The sequence below is a fragment of the Mesoplodon densirostris genome, chromosome 7 (assembly GCF_025265405.1).
Source record: "Mesoplodon densirostris isolate mMesDen1 chromosome 7, mMesDen1 primary haplotype, whole genome shotgun sequence".
NCBI classification, from domain to species: Eukaryota; Metazoa; Chordata; class Mammalia; order Artiodactyla; family Ziphiidae; genus Mesoplodon; species Mesoplodon densirostris.
This window is the reverse complement of record NC_082667.1, coordinates 64,748,675-64,772,918: the sequence shown is the minus strand read 5'-3', so window position 1 is coordinate 64,772,918 and position 24,244 is coordinate 64,748,675. Positions and strand designations below refer to the sequence as shown.

Sequence of the window (24,244 nt, the reverse complement as noted above, 5' to 3'; positions counted from 1 at the left end):
GAAGCAGACTGGTCAGCTTGAATTCTGGCTCAGGAGCTGGAACTTTATCCTGTAACATTGTCTAGCTTTTAAAGATTTTTGAGAGAAGAAGTGTTGGGCAATGTTTTTAGATTAATGTGACATCTGTGTACAGGAATGTGACACGCTCATCTTAGGTAAAGTGCAAGATGTAGTTCTTAGTTAGCAGGTTAAAGTAGTGTAGTCAGGATATCTGGGTGTGTAAATTCCTGCCCCATTTCCCATATCCTTCGATGGCTTTGTTCACTGGTAAGAATGGGTTGCACAGACCACAGGGCTGCCAGGGATCAGAGAAGAGCTGGGTCTGAGCAGGTGAGCATTGACATGGAATGTGTATGCGGAGCAGCACGACTGCCGGTTTTTCATTTATGTTCCCCATGTGTTTCTTCATGCTTTGGTTAAAAACTTTTTTCTTTCCTGACTACCCTGGGTTGTAGATCAATGTTGTAATTTGTTTAAGAGCCTTTCCTAAGTGGCAAAGTTGAGCTCCCAAACTAGGGCCTCTGCCCTAAAGATGTTGTTTACATTGAGATGCCCCTTTCCCCCAACATTCAGTTGCTTCTTGTAAATGCTGAATTTTAAAACTTGGCACTAGCAAGGTAAAAATGAATTGAGATTACCTTTCTTATTAATAAGACCAATTAAGAGAAAACGTACATTTATTTCACTTTTTGTTATGGAGGAGCAATAGGATGCCTTGGGGTAGTTACTGTGTGGGAATTTAGAAGGGATAGGAAAGCCAGGATTTAGAGATGTGCAAAGCTCTTTCTACCTGGCCACATTTCTTACCAGTTAATTGTGTTGTTCATGTGTACAGCTAGGGAGCTTACAGGGCCATTGACTATCCAAGTTTATAGGCAGGCCCTTTGATTCTCTGCAGATAATGGGCTCAGGAAGGGCAGCAGTGGGTGGAGCCGTTTTGTTGGAATTGTCTCCCACTTTGAATGAATACAATCTATTTTTATTTTTATTTATTTATTTATTTATTTATTTATTTATTTATTTATTTATTTGCGGTACGCGGGCCTCTCACCGTTGCGGCTTCTCCCGCTGCGGAGCACAGGCTCCGTACGTGCAGGCTCAGTGGCCATGGCTCACGGGCCCACCCGCTCCGTGGCATGTGGGATCCTCCCAGACCGGAGCACGAACCTGTGTCCCCTGCATCGGCAGGCGGACTCCCAACCACTGTGCTGCCAGGGAAGCCCCCAATGAATACAGTCTAGAATTCTTGCTCTTCCTTGTGCAACCTCTAGGCCTTTTCCTCCTCTGAATGTGTCGGTGCTCTGAAGACTTGGTTCTTAGGCCATGTAACAGGAGGCTGCACAAAAAGGGCAGCTGACAGAAAAATCAAGTTTGTCAACTAAAGAAGTTTTAACTGTTAGAGTCAACCATGTTTTTTTGTAAAATAAAAAAATGCCAAACCAAAATTTGATCTCAGTTCTCCAAATCCATTTTTACCTTTAGGAGCCTCTAACTGGAGAGCTTGCCCTTTTGAATGAGGCTTTGGTTTGTGAAATTCTCACCAGCACCTCTAAATGTGTCAGGACGTGACTCAGTTTGGGTTTTGGACCTCTGAGGAATGTGACCTCTTGGTGTAGGGGATTTAGAGTCCAAAGATATGGGTTAAGGTTCCAGCTTTGCCATTTATTTAGAAGTGTCTGGAATTCGATGTTGGAGGGATTTCTTAGCTCAGTTTATCTGTTTCTTCTAGATCAGGGTAGTCTCCCAGGATGAACTGTAGTTCATGCCCTGATAAGTCCCTTGGTTCCTTCTCCCGTTTTGTATCTTGTATCACCTGAAAGCCATTTTGTTTTATCTGTAGCCTGTGGTTACAGATGAGAAAGGAAAACCATCTAGGATTCTCTCCAGAGAATGGCAGATCTCATTGTTAGTTTACTGGTGATCTTTTGGTGTGGATTTCTGTGAGAATGCTCTTGAGGTTAGTTTTGAGAGTTGGGGTCTCAGAAAGAGACTTTGGCAGTGCTCTTGTTTAAATGTCAGAGATGTTTGGTTGCATTTTTGGCTCAATGCTTATACAGTTGTTAATGTTTTTATATTTCGTAAGCATCTGTCATTTTTATAATTTATTAAAGGAGTGATTTAGATTTTCTAAGATAGCTAAAAGCTTAGAAAAATAGGACTAGAATATCCTTTTGATACTCAGATGTAATCTCCTAGTATAGTAGAACCACTTGACTATTTTAACCCACTCCACCTCCAAATATCCTTAACTCTCCACCTCCAAATATCCTTAAATTTTTCTCAAGAGATTTGCTCTCTCTCAAGAGACTTCACAACCTCTCCAGGAAATGTTTTCTGAGCTTTCCAGACTGATGATCACAGAGTATCTCCTTGTCGTTAGCCTGAGTTTTCTTTTAGTGTTTCTTACTTTTACTGTTTTCCCATCCCTCTTCAATGCATAGTTGTTCACAGAGTGGACAAATTGTCTTTCCTGGACCCTAATGTCAGCTACCAAAAGTGCAGATTGTTCCTTCTGTACCCATCCTTCCCTTCTCTTTCTCTGGCTAAACAAGCTGGGCTTTCTCTGTTTAAGTCTTGCTTTTTAGACCTACGATTATACTTGTTGTTTTGTGTGTTGTTTTATGCAGGAAGTCAATATCAGATATGTTGGCAATTAGAGCTTTCAGATTGAAGGGAGCCTTTTGGAAATAAAATGTGCTTTTTTTCTCCCCTATCAGCATGAGTAATTGTGGAACATATGTAAACTCTGGAGATGATCTTTTTAAAAAAAATTATCACCAAAAGAATTTTGCCCAAGTCCTTTAAGGACTTAAAAAGACTCCAGCCTTTGCAAGATTGCACTAAAAGTAACAGACTAACCCAATTAAGGCCTTTCTAGAAGTGTGGGAATCATTTGTTCAAACCGGAATTTAGGACCCCCAAGCAAATATGATAGAAATAATCTGCTTAACCCTTTATTAATAGCATAAGAAAGAAAACCCTTTTCAATGGACCTCTTGTGATCAAGGGCCATAGTGGTTAGAACATGCTGAGTGTCCTGATTGTCAGTGTTCTGGAAACTGCTTTGAGTGGACAAGTGTCAATGTTGGTGGCTTTTTGTCTTTCTTTGACATGAAGTTGGGATCTTGGTGTTAATTTAGCTAAGGACAAGTTTGAATATAGATATTTGTAGATTTTTTTCCCCTTCTCCCTACTCTTCCCTTTCTCGAAGGCTAAAGTGGAGTAGATATAGCCTCTAGTGAAGGAGGCAGTGTCTTGGGACATTTTGTCAGACACTGGTCTTCAAGGAAGCACTCTGTATTGCTACCATTTGTACACTCTGGTGTTCAACTAATGTTATTGAATATCTGCTATGGACAAAGCACTGGCTAGTGCTTTCAAGCATCTGTTTGTTCTCTTATTGCTTTTCTTCAGTGAACATGCTTAATATTAGGTGATTAGTGGGTAGAGTTGAGAAGTTAGATGGGAAGTAATTTTTGGATACCCCCGATTGGATTACTGCTATGGGGAAGTGGCTGTTTGTACATCACTCTGGCCTCTGCTCTAGATGCTGAGATGACCCCTGATAAAGAGGCTCAGCATGTGGGCATGTATTTTCTAGTGAGTGAACAGGGTGCCGTCAGTTATTTTTGCTATTAGTCATGTTAGGTTACATATACTGGTGCCGGGAACTCCACTTAGTGTAATATCTCCTGCCTTAGAAAGTGTCCAATGGGTTAGTAGTAAGGATTGCCTGGAGAAGTTTTTCCTGAAAGTCTGGCCTTGCCACTTGAGCCAGGGCTGGATTCTAGGTGCTTAGACCCGAAGGGCTTCTACACAAACCAGAGTGATCCTAACACTGGGATCCAAAGGGAATGGAAGTCCTCCTGAAACTTTGTACTGCTATGGGAGGGGAATCAAAGCTTTTGCTTCTCAGTCGACATTAGAATCTATACACAGAGACCTAGGGATGAAGAAAACCAGCTTACTAATTAATAGCTAGTGCTGTATAGGGTTAGGAAGAGCATGGAAAAATGGGATTTAAGGTCAGAGTGTTCATTTGAGTCCTTAATGTACAATTAATCAGAGATAAGAGCAGTGAGGGTTTTGTTTTGCTGTTTTTTTCCCTCCACATCTGTGTTTTGACAGGTCACTGTCTTGAATTAGAATAGAATTTAGTACCAAAGTGTTTATACAGAAAGTGATAGCAGAGTCATGGGAGATGGGCAGAGGACACTTTGTATCTTATTTCAGATGGACCATTTTTAAAACCCCCATAAGTAGCTCAGTGGTCCAAATTAGTTAGAAATAGCTTTGCTGAAAGGTATCGGTAAAATAACATTTAGCAGCCTTTTGTCTGTTCCAGGTTTAGATATGAGTGAGAAAGCCAATTTGGGAGCAGTTTCATGTGCTCAGCTCTGCCCACATTCAAATCGCCGACATAGTTCCCATATCCTTGTCACTGTTACTGGTCCCTGGGGGCCCAGGGGCAGATCTCAGGATCTGAGGCACAGATGTGGTTGAAGCCACATCAAGAGTTGGTCCTGGTGGGTCAGCATTATTTTCTGTGGTTATCAGCAGCGCTGGGGGCATGGGGAGGAAGGTGGGTGGGACAATGAAGAAAAACAGAAGGGCATATAGTTCTGTGGAAATTGAGTAAAGAAATAAACTCTTAGAACTTCTTTTTCCCCCTCATTGACTTTTACCTTTGTTCTGTTGGAAACTCATATCACTTGAGGTCATTTTATAAATACTCAGAGTTGGGCTTCCCTGGTGGCGCAGTGGTTGAGAGTCCGCCTGCCAATGCAGGGGACACGGGTTCGTGTCCCGGTCCGGGAGGATCCCACATGCCGCGGAGCGGCTGAGCCCGTGAGCCATGGCTGCTGAGCCTGCGTGTCCGAAGCCTGTGCTCCGCAACGGGAGAGGCCACAACAGTGAGAGGCCCACGTACCGCAAAAAAAAAAAAAAAAAAAAAAAAAAAAAAAAAAAAAAAAAGTTGCTGTGGATAAATACTCAGAGTCACTAGCCAAAGGCATTGTGACACCTGTGCATTGGTGGAAGCAGCCCTCCTAGATGATTCTCTGGATGTGTATTTGGCTTATGCCCATTTTCTTCCCTCTTTTCACCTAAGTTTCGATGCTGTTGTGTTTTTTTAAGGAATAATTTGGCTTCAGTGTCCAGAATTCTTTAGGGCTATAGGGACTGGGGGCCAGGGGCCTGAGTGTGACATGTTGCCAGATAGGAGAGACTTTTACACCTAGACAAATCTCCAGGAAAGAAGAGACAGAAAAGTTTATACACAAAGCATAAGGATTGGAAGTCAGAAGGGAAAATGGCCTGGCAGGTGCTTTGGCCATTGTGACTATCTCTAGCAAGATGGGCCTGATGGTTGGATGATGGTGTGGTACTAAGGGTATCTTATAATCCACATCATTCCTTGAAGAAGACGAAGAACTTTTTTTCCTTAATAGAAAAATACAATAATATATTGACTTTAAAATTTTTAACTTACTTGATGTGTCCACAAGTGAGTTTCAAACACCCTAGTATGTGTCTGACTCTGTGCCAAGCATGGTAGTGGGTATACAAGTATGTGAAAAAAACAAAAAAACCAACCCTGAACTTAGAACATATAATTGTTGCCTAAAGAACTGTATAAAGTATTAAGTTATCAAGCTTTAAATTGTGAGTTGCGTACCGGGGGTTTGGGTCCCCAGACAAGGCTTAGGACATTGCAGGTTTATGGAAAAGCCTTGGGTTGAATGGAGGCCTTTGGAGATGTTGGAGTGCCCCAGGGCTCAGGCTGCAGCCCCCTTTTCTTCTCTATCTGCACTTTTCTTAGGTGATCCCATGGCTTTAAAGTACTAACGTTCATGGAATGTTTACTTTGTGCCAGACTCTGTTCTAGGGGCTTTACATGCATTAGTTTAATCTTCAGACAACTTGGTGATGTAGGTACTATTATCCTCACTTAAAGATGTGGAAACTGAGGTCAGAGAAATGAACTTTTTTGAGATCACACAGTTCATAAACTGGAGAGTCAAGATGTGAACTTAGTTGGAGACTGGATGCCAAGCCCGTAACTCCCTTCTGGCCTGCAGAGTTCCTGCTGAAAAATCAGCTGATACCCTTATGGGGATTCCCTTGTATGTTACTTGTCACTTTTCCCTTCTTGCTTTTATTTTTTCTTTGTCTTTAATTTTTGTCAGTTTGATTAATATGTGTGTCGGTGTGTTCCTCCTTGGTTTATCTTGTATGGGACGCTGCACTTCCTGGACTTAAGTTGAATGTTTTCTTTCTCATGTTAGAGAAGTTTTCAGCTATAATCTCTTCAAATATTTTCTCAGGCCCTTTCTCTCTCTCTGTTCCTTCTGGGACACCTATGATGCAAATGTTGGTGCATTTAATGTTGTCCCAGAGGTCTCTGAGACCTCACGCAGAGGCTCAGGACTCTCACTCTTATGGGAGGACCTCTGCGATATAATTATTTTCCAGTTTGTGGGTTGTCCATCTGGTGGGTTTGGGATTTGATTATGTTCCGAAAGTGCCCTTCCTACCATCTCATTGTGGCAACTTTATTGCCTTTGAATGTAAAAAATCTTTTTTGGTAGCTTCCAGTCTTTTTTGTCAATGGTTGTTCAGCAGTTACTTGTGGTTTTGGTGTTTTTGTGAGAGAAGATGAGCTCAAGTCTGTCTCCTCCACCCTCTTTTCTGGAATTGAGTGCCTGTTAAATTTGGATGCTTGCTGCCTCTTTCCTCAGCGTGTGCTGGCCATCATCCCACTGATACGGATGTGCAGGCACAGAGGCCCTTGCGCGCTCCCGGGATTGGGGAGTACTCAGTGTTGTTGCAAAGATTAAGTAAGACGACGTGAAACTATCTTGCCCATTTTCCAGCAAACATGTCTTTGTTTCTGCCCTTTTTTCCTTAGCAGTTCACTGTGCAAAAGCTTTGCCCAACCATGCCTTTTGAATAGGATTTCCTTTCTGAGGTAGCGTGATGAAGTCCCGTGCTGTCCTGCTCAGGGCTGGAATCCAGCACGTGTCCAGCATTTCCCCCCTGAGTCACTCAGTAGCCATCTTGCTTCAGTCTGTCCTGTTTTAATGAGGCACCAAGAAAAATCTCCATCCCAACCCTTGGTGGAGCCACGGAGGGGCTCCTTAGTGGACGTGGTGAGGCCAGTGTACAGGTCTCAGCACAGAGCATTGAGAGGGCAGAGGAAAGCAGGAACTCATGTCACCAGATTAAAATGTAATCTACTTGGCTACAAGCTACTCCACCAAGTTTCAGGTTTCCTGTGAAAATGGTCTGCATGATGGGGGGCTGCCGTCCTTCATCCCTGCTCTCCCCCTTCCCACCACTCTCTTTTGTCTTCCTCCATTTGCTTCCTGTCCTTTGTTAACTAATTATAGAAGTCCCCTCGCCTTGGAATTAGCATCTGTGTTGCCACTTCCTAGTAACATTAGTAGGAAACACATTCTTTTTCATTTGAGAAGGTAATAGAGTCCAGGGAAAACTCATGCGAGCAGAATGTCTCATTTATTCAGCTGCAGTGTGGTTTGGACGCTGAGCAGATGTCTGTGGGGACCAGGTATCCATTTGAGATAAATTAACCAGGCTGGTTTGTAAAAAGCATTTCCTCAGCATATACATTTGTCCCTTCTTGAGCAATAACCTCTAAAGGGTGAATTTGGATATGATAGTCTCCTGTTTAAGCCCTTCATGATTATTTTTTTAAAAATAATGATGAGACATTGATGCTATGGTTATTTGTTGTTTTTTTTTTCCTTTGAGTTCTTTTAACGAAACATACTGAAGTATTTGGAGATGAAATTATATGATACCGGGGATTTGTTTCAAAATTATATGGAAGGGGGTGGGGTGGACGGCAGTAGAGACGAAACAAGGCTGGCCGAGTTGATAATTGTTGAGGGAAGTGGGGGCTACAGGGGTTCCATTACACTCTTCTGTTTACTTTTACATATATGTTTGTAATTTTCCATAATGAAAATAAAAAAAGCAAAAAACCCCCCACACCCTTCCACAGGTTTTCCATTGTCTCAAGCTAGTGTCCAGCCCTCTTAACATGGCCTTCACACCCCTTCACCTGTCTGGCACCTACTAACCCTTCCAGGTTCATCTCCTTAGGTGTTCTGGTCCTGTGAAATGATTTGCAGTGGCCCCAACATGTACACCCCCCCTGACCTCTGGCTTGCACTTGCTGCCTTCTCTTCCTGCAATGCTTTTTCCCTCCCTTTCCATCCGCCCATCCTCTCCCCAGTTTTCCTGCCTCATATGGACCCTCAGGCTCCAGACAGCTCACATGCTTTCAGCCTTCCCTGACTGCCCTCCACCTGAGTGTGGGTTCGGTGCCCCCCAGGGGTGCCTCTGTCACTGTTCCCCTCATCTTAGCCTTCCTTACCCTGATTCTAACCACTGCTTCCTTCCCGTCGTCTCCGTTGTATTAAACATGGTTTCGAGGAAAGGGATTATGCCTTTGTTCACACTTCTGTCCCTGGCACCAAGCACAGTGCCTGGCATAGAGCAGGCAACCCATAAATTAGGGAATAAAAAGGCCCACCCAGGACTTACCAAGGCTCGGTCTCAGGTCTCCCAGTGGTACCTGGTGCTGATGCAGCATCTCTCTGCCTTTTTGTTTCTTCACGTCCCTATTCACCTCGCCTCTGTTCTGTTTCATTGAGATTTTCAGTGACTTCCTGTGAGGTCACAGCAGCACAAGCGTAAGTTTGGGCCCTATTTCCCCAAATTTCTGCTGTACATTGTGGAGAAAGTCCAGTCAAACTTGGAGCTCTGATACTCTCTTGAAAATGACTAGACTTGAAATGGTGTCCAATGCTACTAGGCAAATTTTTAAGTTTGTTCTTTATTGATGGTCTGTGTTGCCCCTCTTTTTTTTTTTTTTTTTTAACATCTTTATTGGAGTATAATTGCTTTACAATGGTGTGTTAGTTTCTGCTTCATAACAAAGTGACTCAGTTATACATATACATATATCCCCATATCTCCTCCCTCTTGTGTCTCCCTCCCTCCCACCCTCCCTATCCCATCCCTCTTTGATTAAAGTCTCTCTAGGACACAACTCCAGGGGCATGTGATCTGTGCCATCCATTTGATGGTGACATATGAACCAGGAGCCTGGTGCAGGAATGTTCATTACAACAGTTTGAAATAGGAAAAGAAGAAATCATGTGAAGTGAAAATGCATGAACTTAGAGCTAGACATACAAGTTGGTTGTTTCACACCAAAAACCAGCAAGTCAAAGAATATATACAGTATGATACTATTTATATAAAGTCCAAAGGCATACAAAACTAAACAATATACTGTTTAGGAATTCATAATTATAATAATATATAATATGCATATACAGATATATGCAGGGAACTGATAAATGCAGAGATCAGGATGGAGGCGTTCTCTGGGCAGGAGGGAGAGATGTGATTACGAGGAGGCATGTGGAGCTCTGACAGTACAGATAGCGCTTTGTGTCTTGGGCTGCGTGGTGGGTGCATGGTTTTTCATTTCATTATACTTAATACTTTATATATAAGCTAAATATATTCTTTGGATATGATAAATTTCCTAATAAAAATAACATTTAAAATAAATCCACCAGCAATTTTTGAGTGAGACTATGTTCTCGGCACTCTGAAGAAGGAAGAGTTTTTTGGTTTTTAGTGTTTATTCATGTTGCTTTTCTTCCGCAGTTCATGGGGGTAATTTTTTTTTTTTTTTTGCTGTACGCGGGCCTCTCACTGCTGTGGCCTCTCCCGTTGCGGAGCACAGGCTCCGGACACACAGGCCCCGCGGCCATGGCTCGCGGGCCCAGCCGCTCCGCGGCATGTGGGATCCTCCGGGATCGGGGCACGAACCCGTGTCCCCTGCATCGGCAGGCGGACTCCCAACCACTGCGCCACCAGGGAGGCCCCATGGGGGTAATTTTAATCAAATCATTCCTTACTTCTGCTTTACCTAAAAGGCTGATGGTAGAAATACAAATTGTAGCAGCTCCCCGTTGGCGATCATCACAAAGTAGATTAAGTAGATCACCTCTCTCTCCCCCGACCTTGTCCCCTCGTTGTTCATCTCAGATGTTGCCGTGGTGGACATGAGCAATGTCTCCAGACAGCCTTCCCTCTTCTACCATCTTGGAGTCCGTGAAAGCTTTGACATGGCCAATAATGTGATCCTGTACCACAACACCTATGCTGACACTGCTCTTTCATTGAAGGTAAAGAGTATTGTCCACCTTCTCCTGAATACTTTGTTTTGGGAAAGCAGTATTGTGTGTTCAGTTGAAATGTACATGTAGCAGAGGAGGTTGGAGAAAAACAAGAAAGATTTGCTTGTGCAGTTCCTTCCTTCCCACCCCAGGTTCTGGCTCACACAGGTGACTTCCTGGCTTCTGTGTGAGCGTATGTGCTAGATATGTGCGTTTGCAGGCAACTTGAATATTTCTAAGCTCATTGGGGAGATGAAGGCAAAAACTTCTGTTAGTTTCTGTTGAAGCAAACACAGCACTTTGAATCCTCTATTGGGCAATTTGATCCAAACCTGCACATTAAAAAAAAAAATCTTGGGCTTCCCTGGTGGCGCAGTGGTTGGGAGTCCGCCTGCCGATGTAGGGGACACGGGTTCGTGCCCCGGTCTGGGAAGATCCCACATGCCGCGGAGCGGCTGGGCCCGTGAGCCATGGCCGCTGAGCCTGCACGTCTGGAGCCTGTGCTCCGCAATGGGAGAGGCCGCAACAGTGAGAGGCCTGCGTACTGCAAAACAAAAAACAAAAAACAAAAAACCTCAACTTGGATAATAATAAGAAGACGTTTAACAGTTACCAAAATGGGTAGAAACGTTTAGCACAGATGTAATCAGTATTTAATCTGTCATTTTTTTCTCCCCAGTTTAAAGCCAAGCAAAACTGAAAACTTGTGTGTTCATACACAGCTCAGTAATTATTGAGAATTTTTAAATGTATTTTTGCGAATTTGATACAAGCTTTTTTGGATAACAGTACTTTTAAAAATGCTCCTGTTTGTAAAATGTGAAGGTCAGATGTGAGTTATTACAAAATTTAGCTAATATTAATATTGCTTAATATCTTAACATTAGTCAGGAAATCCTGGTCTATGTTAAATTATTTCAGGAATAAAAGATTAGTTTGTTTACAGCAGTGTTACTCAACCTTGACTGCACTTTAGAATCATTTGGGGGGTTTGTAAATATCCCAGTACTCAGGCCACACCAAGATCAATTATGTCACAATCTCTAGGGGATTTTTTTTAACCTCCCAAATATGCAACCAGAGGTGAGAACTAGTGGTTCAGAGTTAGCTTTCCTGGACGTCATTTCTAAATGTTCAGCTACCTTAGCATTAAAAGTCACTAGTATATAAATGACACAATTTTGTGATGGCAAATTGGACATTTTTGATTTGTGTTTCTTAAGGTTTAATATTAACCAGATGTTTCTGGGTTCTGTAACAATTTGGGATTATTTCCTGGTAGAAATACTACCTATCTCTAATACTAATACTACCTATGTGTAACCTTTATGTGTTAATATATCACATACACCTTATATAGGTGTGTCCTCTCTCATCCTAGCACAGTACTGTATTTTAAGAGTCATTCATGTGACAGTGGAAGAAGAAACTGTTTTGCTATTATACTTTACGTTGTAAAATAGTTTCCCAAAAGGCTATAAACCAATCTAAATTACTTTAGATATTTAGATTTTTTTTCTTTTACTGATATTCACTAAAGTGGTTATGCTTAGAAATATTTAGAATTAGAAAATGTGAAAGGGTAGATTATTAAGCTGTATTTTGATGAGAAACATGAAACTGGAATGTATTTTTTCCCAATTCAATAAATTTTTTTTCTCATTTGTGCGTTAGTGAACTCCTCTGGAAAGTCCCATGACCTAGATAAGTTTTAATTTTTAATGATATGGAAAAATACTTCCTAAAACAAATGGGTACTCAGTTATATCTGATGCCAGAAGAAGCGATCTGCACTTGTCAGAAAATAGAAATCTCAGAACACGTAAAACACATTTTACGGGGACAGCTGTTTAATTATGTTTTCTTTTTTCAGCAAACGGCTTGCAGCGCATAAATGATACAGTCATGGGCTGCATAACCATTATGCTAAGTTAACCGACTAAAACTGTTGTCACTGAGTTTGAGTTTGAAAATTCCTATAGTGAATATATATAAATATAATACCTCTAGTGAGGTGTCAGGAATCCTGTCAGCAACACCCCTTCTGTAGGAAGACTGACTTGGGCGGGGGGTGGCCTGCAGCCTTCACACTGATGACTCAAGAAATGGTTCCAGGCCCGAGGTTACCATGGGCTGCCCATGCGCTTCACTGCTGTCACTGAGACGGCGAGGTGCAGGGCATTCAGAGCCCTGAACTTGAATCTCAAAATATCTTTGGACAGAAGCATTGCAATTGCTATGGGAAAATCCTTATAATCATATATGTCCCCCAGGAATTCCAAAGCTAACCAATCATGATAAATTTTCCTTAGAACATGAATTTTACATTTCTTCGAGGCCCATTCTTTTTGAAGCTTTTTACAGGGGGAGGTTTCAAATGATTAACTCTTGCTCTAAAATGGGTGCCAGATGGTGGCATGGGGACAAAGTGCTTACTAGTGCTTATGGAAATTAACTGTTTAGGAAAAAAGCTATATTGATCCTATCTTTTCAGGATATAGTAACTCAAAAAAACACAGTAAGTATTGTATTTTCAGATTTTTAACTTTGTGAATGTAAACATATAAAATGCTTGCCTGAAAATCCCACAGATAGCCAAGTGATGTCTAATTGTACCTGTTGGGTGTGTTTCTAAGGGGGACACCTAGAAACCCCTACCCCCCAAAGCTGCCAGCTGGATCAGCCCCACTCAGCTGCCCAGGGTGCAGGGCAGAGGGCAAGGTCAGGCAGGTGTACTTGGTCTTCGTTACGCGCTAGGACTTTGAGCCTGCCACCACCCGGCTGTCTTTGCGCTGGGTCGGTGCTCCTGTGGACCACCAGGATTCTTTCTGCTGGAGCCAGTGCCTCCATACTTCCCACCACAGTTTCCCTCACAACAAAGAGACATGAACTTACACCGCAGTTAAGGTGGGAGCCTAGCCCCAAGTTCCCTGCCACGAGCTGAAAGGAAGCGGGATGGGGTTCCCCTTCTTCCCTTTAAGTGCTAGTGTCTCCTGGTTTGACTTAAAAGTTCCTGCAGTGACATAGTGATGACACCGTTTCGGTTTGACTTGTATCATGAAACCCTCCCCCACCCTAAAATCATTCAAATAAGATCATGTCCTTGGAAATAGTGCCACGGTTATCCTGTACCTTTGAATGCCCCCCACCCAAAAAAACTGCCCATCCTCCGAGAAATTGTGACCTAGACTAAGGACAGTTCTTTCTTCCCTTTGGCCCTCAGCCACTGACCCTTCTAGGAGGGCAGGGCCTCTTGCCTCTTTTCCTAGTCCAGTTGGAGTTCCCAGAGGGAGAGGGTGAAAAGGGCCCAGGAGGTAGAGGTCTCCTGAAGGCGCCCTCCGCAGGGGAGCCGGAGCGTGGCGTGACGCCCCCCCTCCACAGAAGGTCCCACCTTGCAGCCGCGGGGCCCAGGCTTCCCCAGGACCCAGGCAGGGCTCCCTGCCGGAGGTGGAAGCCTTGACTCTCCTCCTCCAAGCCCGAGGATGAAATTCTAGAAACAAAACAAGTACAGTTTATGTCATTACCACTGGAGTGTGGGTTTAATAAGCTGACCTGAAAATAAGGCATCAGGGTGGTTTTCTTGGGAAAAGAAATGGGAAGATTTGTCACTTCATTTGGTCCATTTACATGATAATACTGCCCACTTATGGGCTCTTTCCTGTTCTTTCTAGATCTTGATTTCTTAAATTACCTCCTTCTTGGAGACAGGAATCCAGTCAAAGGAGATTGGGCCTGAGGCTGGGAGGCACAGGGCGTAGTCCCAGCTCTGTCTCTTAGTAACTTCCGGCAGTCATTCCATCCCCCACGCCAATCCTCAGCGCCCTCGTCAGTAAAATGAAAAGGTTGAACTCTGTCGTTTCGTTCATAGATATCTTCCGGCACTCATTGTCCGTGTTCCATATTTGTTGTACAAGTGAAAAGACGTAACTTGGGTTTAATACAAGGAATGTCTAGGAAGCAGTTAATCCTTAAAACAAGAATTACATTCAGGCAAGGTGCAAGGAAGAAAACTCTTTATTTTTACATCCTGACTGTTAGTTGTGTCGGAGTCTAGAAATTCTGTTCTCGGGGAGACTTAGTGTCATTCTGTTCCCATTCTACTACATACCCTCCCTTCTGGTATGTTCTCCCTTGTCTCAACACCCAGGAATTCCTTCACATTCTTGGTAATTCTACCGCAGCATCATTCTCCCTAGGCTTTTGTTTGTTTTGTTTGTTTTTTAGGAACAAACTTATTCTAAACGATTTGGCAATGAATCTCTCTGCTGTATTTGGCATTACTTTAGAACTCTGTGCCCAGGACTGGTTGTCATGCTTGATGGGGTATGAAAATTTAGACCATTCAGGAGAACAAAATAAAGGACCAGAGGTGACTGGAAGGGTTGAAAATAGCACCTAAGAGGAAAAGTCGAAGGGAAGCAAACCTCAGGAGGTATTGTTCATGGTCATTTTCAAATGTTATCCCTTTTCAGGCAGCAGGGAAGCGGTTACTTCTACTCCAGATGTCATGGAAGTAGGGCAAACTGAAAAGAGGTTGGGGTCAGCAGAATGGACATCTCACAAGTAATGGTGATTAAACATTGAAATAGAATGTCAAAGTAAATCAGCTGACATTTAAGAAGAGTTTGTTCACTTGTCCCCTCCACATGGATGGAGGTAATGCTGCTTGGGAGCAGGGGCATGGATCGTGTAACACCAGAGGTTTTGAGAGAGAATCTGATGAAATTGTGGGTCTGTGATAATTGGATAGCTTTAAGAAAGAGAGATACAACATAGTTGTAGTTGGTGAATTATAAAGTCCTGTGAGTCAGGTAGAGATTAAATGCCACACACTGAACATGCAGCTGGGTGCTTGAAGTGATTTATGAATATATGGAAACCAAGATGCTTTGACATCTCTGTCTTCAGGGAGTATTTTATGTTTCTAGAATTGTGCCTGATAATGTATGGAACTCGGCTTCATTTGGTAGAGGGATAGTGTACTAGCCAGGGTTCTATAGAGTAGCAGTCCCCAACCTTTTTGGCACCAGGGACTGGTTTCGTGGAAGACAGTTTTTCCACAGACAGGGGCGGGGGCGGGGGGCGGGAATGGTTCAGACGGTAATGCGAGCGATGGGGAGCGGTTGGGAGCGGCAGACAAAGCTTCACTCGCTTGCCTGCTGCTCACCTGCCTGGCTGCCTGGTTCCTAACAGACCATGGACTGGTACCGGTCCGCGGCCCAGGGGTTGGGGACCCCTGCTCTAGAGAAACAGAACCAATTGGAGATATAGAAAGAGGGAGATAGAGATATTTATTATGAGGAATTACCTCACGTAATTATGGAGGCTGAGAAGCCCAACAGTCTACCATCTGCAGGCTGCAGACCCAGGAAAGCCAGTGGTGTAATTCGGTTTAAGTCCAAAGGCCTGAGAACCATGGGAGCCGATGGTGTAGATCAGAGATGAGATGACGTGTCCCAGATCAAGCAGTTAGGCAGGAAAAAGAGGGCGAATTCCTCCTTCCTCTGCCTTTTGTCCTGGTTAGGCCTCAGTGGATTGGATGATGCCCACCCACAGTGGGGAGGGCATTCTACTTGACTGAGTCCACTGACCCAGATGCTCATCTCATTCAGAGACACCCTCACAGACACACCCAGAAATAATGTTTAATCTGGGCACCCTGTGGCCGGTCAAGTTGATACACAAAATTAGCCATCACAGATGGCTACATTTGCTGCCATTTTTAGGAGGAGTTGCTTTGCAGGGATGTAAAGGATGGGAAGTCAATCTCTAGGCTTCGGGCTGGACCAGACCTGCAGCCCTTCTGGGCCCTTCTGTTCTTTGGCAACATAGTATCACTTTTTGTGCTCACCTCTTTTTCAGCTGATGCTCATAGTCTCGTGTTCCAGGGGGTATTTTTTAGACTCTTTATTTAGGTATAATTGACATACCGTAAAATGCACCTGTGTACACACAATTCAGTGATTTTTAAGAGTTGTGCAGCCATCACTACAACCCAGTTTTAGAGCATTTCCATCGCCCCAGCATATACTTGTTTCCAGACAATGCCTGTTCCCATCCCAGCCCCAAGCAACCACTAATTTGCTTTATGTGTTATAGATTTACCTTTTCAGGACTTTTCATAGAAATGGAAGGATACAATAATGTGGTCTTTTGCATCTAGTTTCTTTCACTTAGCATGATGTTTGTGAGGTTCACGCATGATGTAGCAAGTATCAGTAGTTCTTTTTTATTGCTGAAAAGTATTCTAGTGTATGGATATTCCACGTTGTATTTATATATTCCCCAGTTGATGGACATTTGGATTGTCTCCACTTTTTGGTTATTATTCATAATGTTGCTATAAACATTCAAGTACAAGTCTTTGTGTTGCAAATATGTCTTCATTCCTCTTGGGTAGATACCTAGGAATGGAATTGCTGGATCATATAGTAAATATATGTTTGACTTTGTAAGAAACTATCAAAATAATGTTCAAGGTGGCTGTACCGTTTTACATTTCCATCAGCAATGAGAGGTCTGGCTTCTTCACATCCTCATCAATACTTGGTATTGTCTGTCTTTTTATTATATCCATTTTAGTGAGTATGGAGTGGTATCCTATTGTCGTTTTGTATTTCCCTAGTGGGTAATGATGTTGAGCATCTTCTCATGTGCTTATTAGCCATTCATAGTCTTTTTTTGGTGAAATGTCTACTCAAGTCTTTTGCTTATTTTTAGTTGGATTTTTTAATCTTACTGTGGAGCTGTAGAGTTCTTTGTGTATTCTGGAAGCAAGGCTCTTATCAGAGACTTTATCAATTACTTCTTTTATGGTTCATGCTTTTGGTGTTGTACCTAAGAACTCTTAGCCTAACCCAAGGTCACGAAGAATTTACTCCTATGTTTCCTTTTAACGTTTTATAGTTTGGGCTCTTACGTTTATTTCTCTGACCCATTTTGAGGTAATTTTTGTGTCTGGTGTGAGGTAGGGGTCCAGCTTCTTTCTTTTGCATGTGGCTATCCAGATGTCCCAGCACCATTTCTTAAAAAGACTATTCCTTCCCCATTGAATTTTCTTGGCACCTTTGTCAGAACCAACTGATCATAAATGTAAGGGTTTGTTTCTGGACTTGAAATTCTATTCCGTTGACTTGTATGTTTACCTTTATGCCAGTACCACGCTGTTTTGACTGCTGTACCTTTATAGTACATTTTGAAATTAGGAAATCTGATTCTGATTGTTCTTCTTTTTCAACGCAGTTTTGGCCATCTGGGGCCACTTGCAGTTCCATATGAATTTGAGAATCAACTTTTCCATTTCTACAAAACAGGCCATTGGAATTTTGATAGGGATTGCATTGTATCTGTTTATCACTTTAAGACTTAACAATATTAAGTCTTCCAATCCAAAAACACAGGGTGTCTTTCCATTTATTTAGGTCCCCTTTAATTTCTTTCAGCAATGTTTTATAGCTTTCTGTGTACAAGTCTTTTACCTTCTCAGTTAAATTTATTCCTGGATATTTTATTCCTTTGGATATTCTTGTAAATGAAATTGTTTTCTTAATTTCCTTTTCAAGATTTGTTTTTAAAAAATACCTTTCGGGACTTCCCTTGTGACGCAGTGGTTAAGATTCCACGCTCCCAATTCAGGGGGCCCAGGTTTGATCCCTGGTCAGGGAACTAGATCCCACATGCATGCTGCAACTAAGAGTTCACATGCCGCAACTAAGGAGTCCATGTGTTGCAACTAAGGAGCCCACCTGCCGCAACTAAGACCCAGCACAACCAAAATAAATAAATTAATAAGTAAATTTAAAAAAAAACTTTAAAAAGAAATACCTTTCACAGAAATCTTTAACACATCATATTTTGCTTCGTAATTCAGTATTTGAGTTAAAATGTAATTCAGCTTTTGATCAGAGATCCATAAAAATGACTTCTTTTCATACATTATTTTCATTCTTAGGTTATCTTCTACTGCTTTAGAGATAACAAAGATAGACGCTTTCAGCATTTTATCACTTCAGAAGACATATTTATATGATGAACAATCAAAAACAAGAGTGAAAATATAGCCTTTATGAAAACAAGAGTGAAAATGTAGCCAACCCCAAGAGACTACTTTATCTATGAAACCTTGGAACTTCCTGGTAGTTTGTTATTATTGTACATAGTCCACAGGTATTCTCTGTTTGTTTTAATTTTCCTTTGTAAATATAACCATACTTTCAAAGTTACCTTATATTTTGCAGGTTGATTCCCCCCAGGAAGTAGACTCTGAGACTGAGTTTAGTGAACAGATTTATTGAGGAGTGCCCTTGGGATCACCTCTGAGGGAGAGGAGGGCAGGAAGCAGGACTGGGAAGGGAGAGAGATCCAACTGGGATGCAGGCTCAGTGGCAGCCTTGGCCGATCTCCCCTGGGGAGCTCTGAGCTGTAATGACCTTTTGGAGTAGTTCTGAGTTGGGATGGGATGGCCAGGCCTTTATTCTCCTGTATCCATCCCTCACTGGAAGGAGAGCGACATTGAGTGAAGTGCTCTCTGCAGCTGAGGCAGTTCCAGAAGGGGCTGACAGCAGGGGTGAGAGCTACAATGCCCCTGGTAGCTGGGGCAGCACGTCCTTCCTTGAAGGGGGGATGTGGGTGTACGCCTGAGTGTCCACCACCTTATAATCATTTTACTTGAGAAATATGTAAATCATATATGCCCCAAGACTAAGCATGTACCTCGAAAGCTGAGATGCACAGAAATAATTTTTTCCTTTGAATTGGTGGGAAATTATTTGGAAGCTGTGTGTAGCCTCACCAGAGAGGAAGCATGGGGACATAAACCTTCCTTGTCCCCTAGGAAAATTACTAGCAGAAGATGAGGTTTTCCACCCAATACTTGTAGAAGAAATTGTTCAAAGTAAACTAGATTTTGCTTTCATTTGTCATGTCCTAAGGCCAGAGATCAGAGATGGTTTTTTAAAAGCAGAGTTAAATTTCCAAGCTAGGATCATGTTACTAAAAAACACCTTATTAAAAAACTAATCTGGTTCTTGATCTCTGGACTAGGTAATTATTTTTTTCCTCTGGAAAGCCAATGAGATTTAAAAGAAGCTCATTGTTCCCATCAAAATAGTTATCTCTATGATCCCAGTGAAGTGAAAATTCTTTGAGAAACAGACATTGGCAGTATTGGGGGTATTGCCTACAATACTGGAAGTCTTTTACCTGGCTTACAAGCACACTGAGGCCTCAAGTTTAGAATAACAGAATTTCTCCTGGTCCTGCCCTCTTGCCTTCCTCAGTTCTTCATTTTGCTTTGGCTTGGGATCCAAAATTACCAAGGATGATGTAGATTGCTTAGGGGCACTTTGGTAAAAAGGCAATTAAATTTCTTTTCTACTTTCCATATCCTTTGGGTTTTCTGAATTCAGAATCAGAATTTCTACCACTTTTATTAGTGAAGACTCAATTTCAAACAAGAAGGCTAGCTCTCATAGTAGATGGAGAGGGAGAATTTTATTTTATGCATTGAATGTGATTTATGTAAAAATTTCTGCCCTTTGAATATTTTTTTCATTTGTATAGCTATTTTTTATTTCTACCTCATCTTAAGTTCTCTGTTCAAGTCTTTTTTTTGTCTTTTTTTCCCCTTCATGCCTGTGGTCTGTGTTCTCTTTTTTTTTTTTTTTTTGCAGTACGAGGGCCTCTCACCACTGTGGCCTCCCCCGTTGTGGAGCACGGGCTCCGGACGCGCAGGCTCAGTGGCCACGGCTCACAGGCCCAGCCGCTCCGTGGTATGTGGGATCCTCCCGGACCGGGGCACAAACCCGTGTCCCCTTCATTGGCAGGCGGACTCTCAACCACTGCGCCACCAGGGAAGCCCTGTGTTCTCTTTTAAATTGGAGTACTCTGAATAAATAAACAAATAAGTTGGAATACTCTGGAGGTGTGAACCATAAAACTTTTCTCTGTATCTCTTGAATATCACAGGAGTAATGTCACATTTCACAGGGCCAATGTCAGAACTGAGATAGAAATATTTAATTCTGCCTACCAACTGAATAAGTCTTTAGTGTCCCATGATACCCATTTATTTTCTTTAGGATGTAATTCACATACCATAAACTTCACCATTCACTCATCTGTTGGTGTTGGGCATTTTGTTTTGTATGTCATGTCCGTGTCTATTTAAGGATATTTCAGAATTAAGCTGGATTGACAGTTAGTGACAAGAAGTCTAGGAAGGGATGGGGAGGACATGAGATTTGCCTGGCTCTGTGGTCATCTGTGGGTCAGTTGGTTAACCTTGCTGGGAATCGGTTTCCTCCCTTATAAAATGAGATGATTATTAATAAGGTGATTACTGTGATTTGTGCCAGCTCTGAAATAATTCTCTGACTTTATGATAGCCATTCTGTTATTTGAACAAAGCAGATGGACTCTTGGAATAGCTCAGTTGGTGCTACATGGCATGTTTCCAGCAGGGATATCTTCATTCACCTTTCAGTGGCACAGTAGTCTGATTATCCAATTGAAATTGTTACTCAGCTTCTGTATATGCATTTGTTCCTCTTATGACCAGGCCAATATAGAAAGATAGCAATGTAGAATGCTATTTGCATTGATCTTAAAAAAGTGCATTTCCCTGATGTGCATGCATGCTGATTTTTAAAAATTCTCCTTTAACTGACTAGACAAAGAATTGTACCTTGTAATCATTTTTTTTAGAGTGGTACCTGACCTAGATTTTCTTCCTTAATAAATTGACTTTGTCAGACATGGTTATGTTAAATAATTTTTTAATTGTCTTAGGTTTGCGCATTTGCTCCCTAAATTTTCTTGGGAACAATTTTCTATGCTGTTTAAATTCTAGTTTTCACCAAGGATTTGCAGTCCATTTGTATTACAAGATTTAAGCTCCAAAGCTTGAATGTGCCAGCAATCAAGATATGCATTCTTCCATAAGTGCTCAGAAATCAGCTTACCTCATGGGTAGTATCAAACCACCTTCCATCTGCCTTAGATTTTTCCCCTATCTTTTGAGTAGGCCATTTGTTGACTGATTAAATGTTTGTATCATTACTTTTAAAATGTTCCCTGGAAAGTCAAGCTGAAAGTTTCATCATGAGTTGGTTGGGGTAAATTCTTACACATTTTATTTGCTCCAAAGAATTAATTTATAAAACTTGTGCTGTTTTTGACCAACTATGTGAGCTGCTGCTAGCCACAAACAAAACTAAGTGCTGGTGTAATGAGGCCCCTTCACTTGTGTTTCTGTGCTGGCCTTCCTGGGCCGCTGGCCTTCCTGGGCCACTGACCTTCCTGCACAGGGTGCCTGCAGAGGAGCCTGCTGGGGGGTGCGTCCCACGTGTTCTTGGTTAGTGGCCATGGTTGAACCTGATGGGCAATTAGGTTGAGACCCCAACGTGCTCTGCTCTCCTGGGCCGTCCTGGAGAATCCAGACAGTTGTTTATGGATGGGACTCACACTATTATCATGGAAATGTTCATATATGAAGCCCACTGAAGAATCTCTGATGTTTTAGGGCTACAGGTAGGCTGTTCTATGTGAAACATCTGCTTGGAGTCCAGAGCAGGGTTTCTTACATTTTGGGGGCCTGGGACTCCTTTGTCAGTCTGGAGGAGCCTATGGACCCCTTCTCAGAATGTATCTTAAAGTGCTTAAATAAATACAAAGGATTACAAAGGAGACCAACTATATTTCAGTATGACTATATTTATACTAAAATATAGTTATCAAAAATATTTTTAAAGTTGTATATTGTAATCTATGTCCTCCTTTACTAATGTCTCAAATAATAAAATGAAGCAGCAAGTCTAAAAACTGTCATAATTTTGGAGTAGTGATAAATATAAAAGTTATTTTGAGATCTCTGCAGGAACTGTAATATGACATGAAAAATTCAGTGATTTCTATTAGTGACAAAGTCCCATGTCCTGCTAAAACAAGAATGGGTTACCTACATTCCTGATCGAAGGCTCTGTTGCATTTCAGTTAAAGGCAAATGATGACAGAGGTGGAATTTTTTTTCTCTCATTCAAATTCACAGACCCCCAAGAATTAATGAGCTCCGGGTTCAGAATTCCCAGTCTGGTCTGGTCTAACATAGCTAATACTTTTATTGGATGTCCACTATGTGCCATGACTGTCTTTAAACCTCTATCACTTAAAGAAATTGACAGTATTATTGTCTTCATTTTAAACATGAGAAAACTGAGGTTTAGGTGGATAAGTACATTTTCCAAGGTTGTCATCTAGTATGGAGCAGCGTTGGGATTCAATCTTTGGCTATACAAATTGTCCACTATCTTGCTATGCTTGAGCTGATATGATACTGACTTCCTATTTCAATAATCATAAGTTATTTCTTTTTTACCTAACTTAGCAAATGTGAAAAAAAAAAAACCCACTACCCAGCTCTCCTGAGACAGTGATGAAATTGAAGTGCCTTCATACACTACCAGTGGGAGTATAAATTGTTCCATCCTTTTTGACAGCAACTTGGCCACACATATCAAGAACCTTAAACTTGCTCTAGTAATCTCACTCCTGGGAAGCTATTCTTAGGAAAAGACCACAGTGTAAAGATGCCATATGCAAAGGTGTTCATCTCAGTGTATAGTAAGAAAAATTTCAAAACAAAGTTAAATAATAGGATGATGAAGTACATTATATATATTCACCAGTTGGTATATTAGGCAGGCATTAAAAATTATGGCATTTATTTATTTATTTATTTATTTATTTATTTATTTTTGCGGTACGCGGGCCTCTCACTGCTGTGGCCTCTCCCGTCGCGGAGCACAGGCTCCGGACGCGCAGGCTCAGTGGCCATGGCTCACGGGCCCAGCCGCTCCGCGGCATGTGGAATCTTCCCGGACCGGGGCACGAACCCGTGTCCCGTGCATCGGCAGGTGGACTCTCAACCACTGCGCCACCAGGGAAGCCCTTTGGCATTTTTATAACCACACTTTTGTAATGAGAGCTTTTTTAAAAGATACCTATTATTTAACCTAGTGATGCTACAGGATGAACTGTTCACTGTGGTGATATTTGTAGATGGTGGTAGTTTGGGAAATCTCAGTTGCTAAGTTTAGAACTAAAAACTTCAGAGGACAGATTCCTCTACTCCCCACCCTCGTAGTGTTAGAGACCAGTGGCTTTTACTCTGCTCTCTGACTTCACTTACTGTATCAGAATCATCCTTTTGGAAATACTTGAAGAGTGTTTGGAATAAGAGTTTACATAGTTATGTGCCTAGCATACTGGTTCTAATGCCCCTTTATGTAGGAGACTAAGCTGCCTTTGTTACGTTTGTTTTAATGAGCTGGATTCTTGAGATGTTTCCATTTATAAATGTAACAATTACAAATATCCAAGCCTGGTTTGCTATTGAACATGTGTTATGCTAATCAATGTTTTTCTTTTTAATTTTGGGTCTCCCCCACCAACAAAAGTCTGAATGTGTTCCATCATTTGAAGATGTTTGGGCCTATTCTTTGTAAGAACAAAAGTACTGCACTCAAGAGCCTGTGCTTTCATTTGGAAGTTTAGGAATTGCTTTTTAAAATGTAGTCATGAGCCCCAATTTACTTCTGTAAAATTTCTTAAACTTCTATATACACTTTATGAAAGATTTTCTCAAAGGAAGTATTTTTACTTTCCCAAGGCTCCAGATGCCTGCTGTCTCCTCAGTCCTGTTCATTAAACTTGTTCAGTTGTTTTCAGAGTTCATGCGTTCCCTTTCTTTCTCCTTATTTTCTCAAACGGAGGCTAAATGTTTGCTCAGAGAATCAGATCCACTCCAGCTGTGGGCAGGCTTTCACCAGCCTCCACCACTGCTGCTCTGCCTACTTGAGCCATAACCTGTGACAGCAAAGAGCATATATTTGTCAAAATCTTATTTTTTCACACCTCATTATTGAGGATTAGAGCAGGACTGGGGCAAAGTTAACTTTTGTGCTATTTGGGTAGAATAGGTTTGCTAAAGGAAGACTGTCAAGATTTCAGCAGAAATATTTGTT

At 41.9% G+C, this 24,244-nt stretch overlaps 1 protein-coding gene across 1 annotated transcript in view; it reads left to right on the top strand.

The window, feature by feature from the left end:
- Positions 1–251: 251 nt before the first annotated feature.
- LOC132494191 (mitogen-activated protein kinase kinase kinase 15-like) overlaps positions 252–24,244 on the top strand; it is a 121,386-nt gene continuing 97,393 nt past the window's right edge. The window contains 3 exon segments of the mRNA XM_060105212.1: positions 252–267; positions 10,093–10,232; positions 12,718–12,750. Coding sequence (XP_059961195.1) covers positions 252–267; positions 10,093–10,232; positions 12,718–12,750 — 189 coding nt within the window.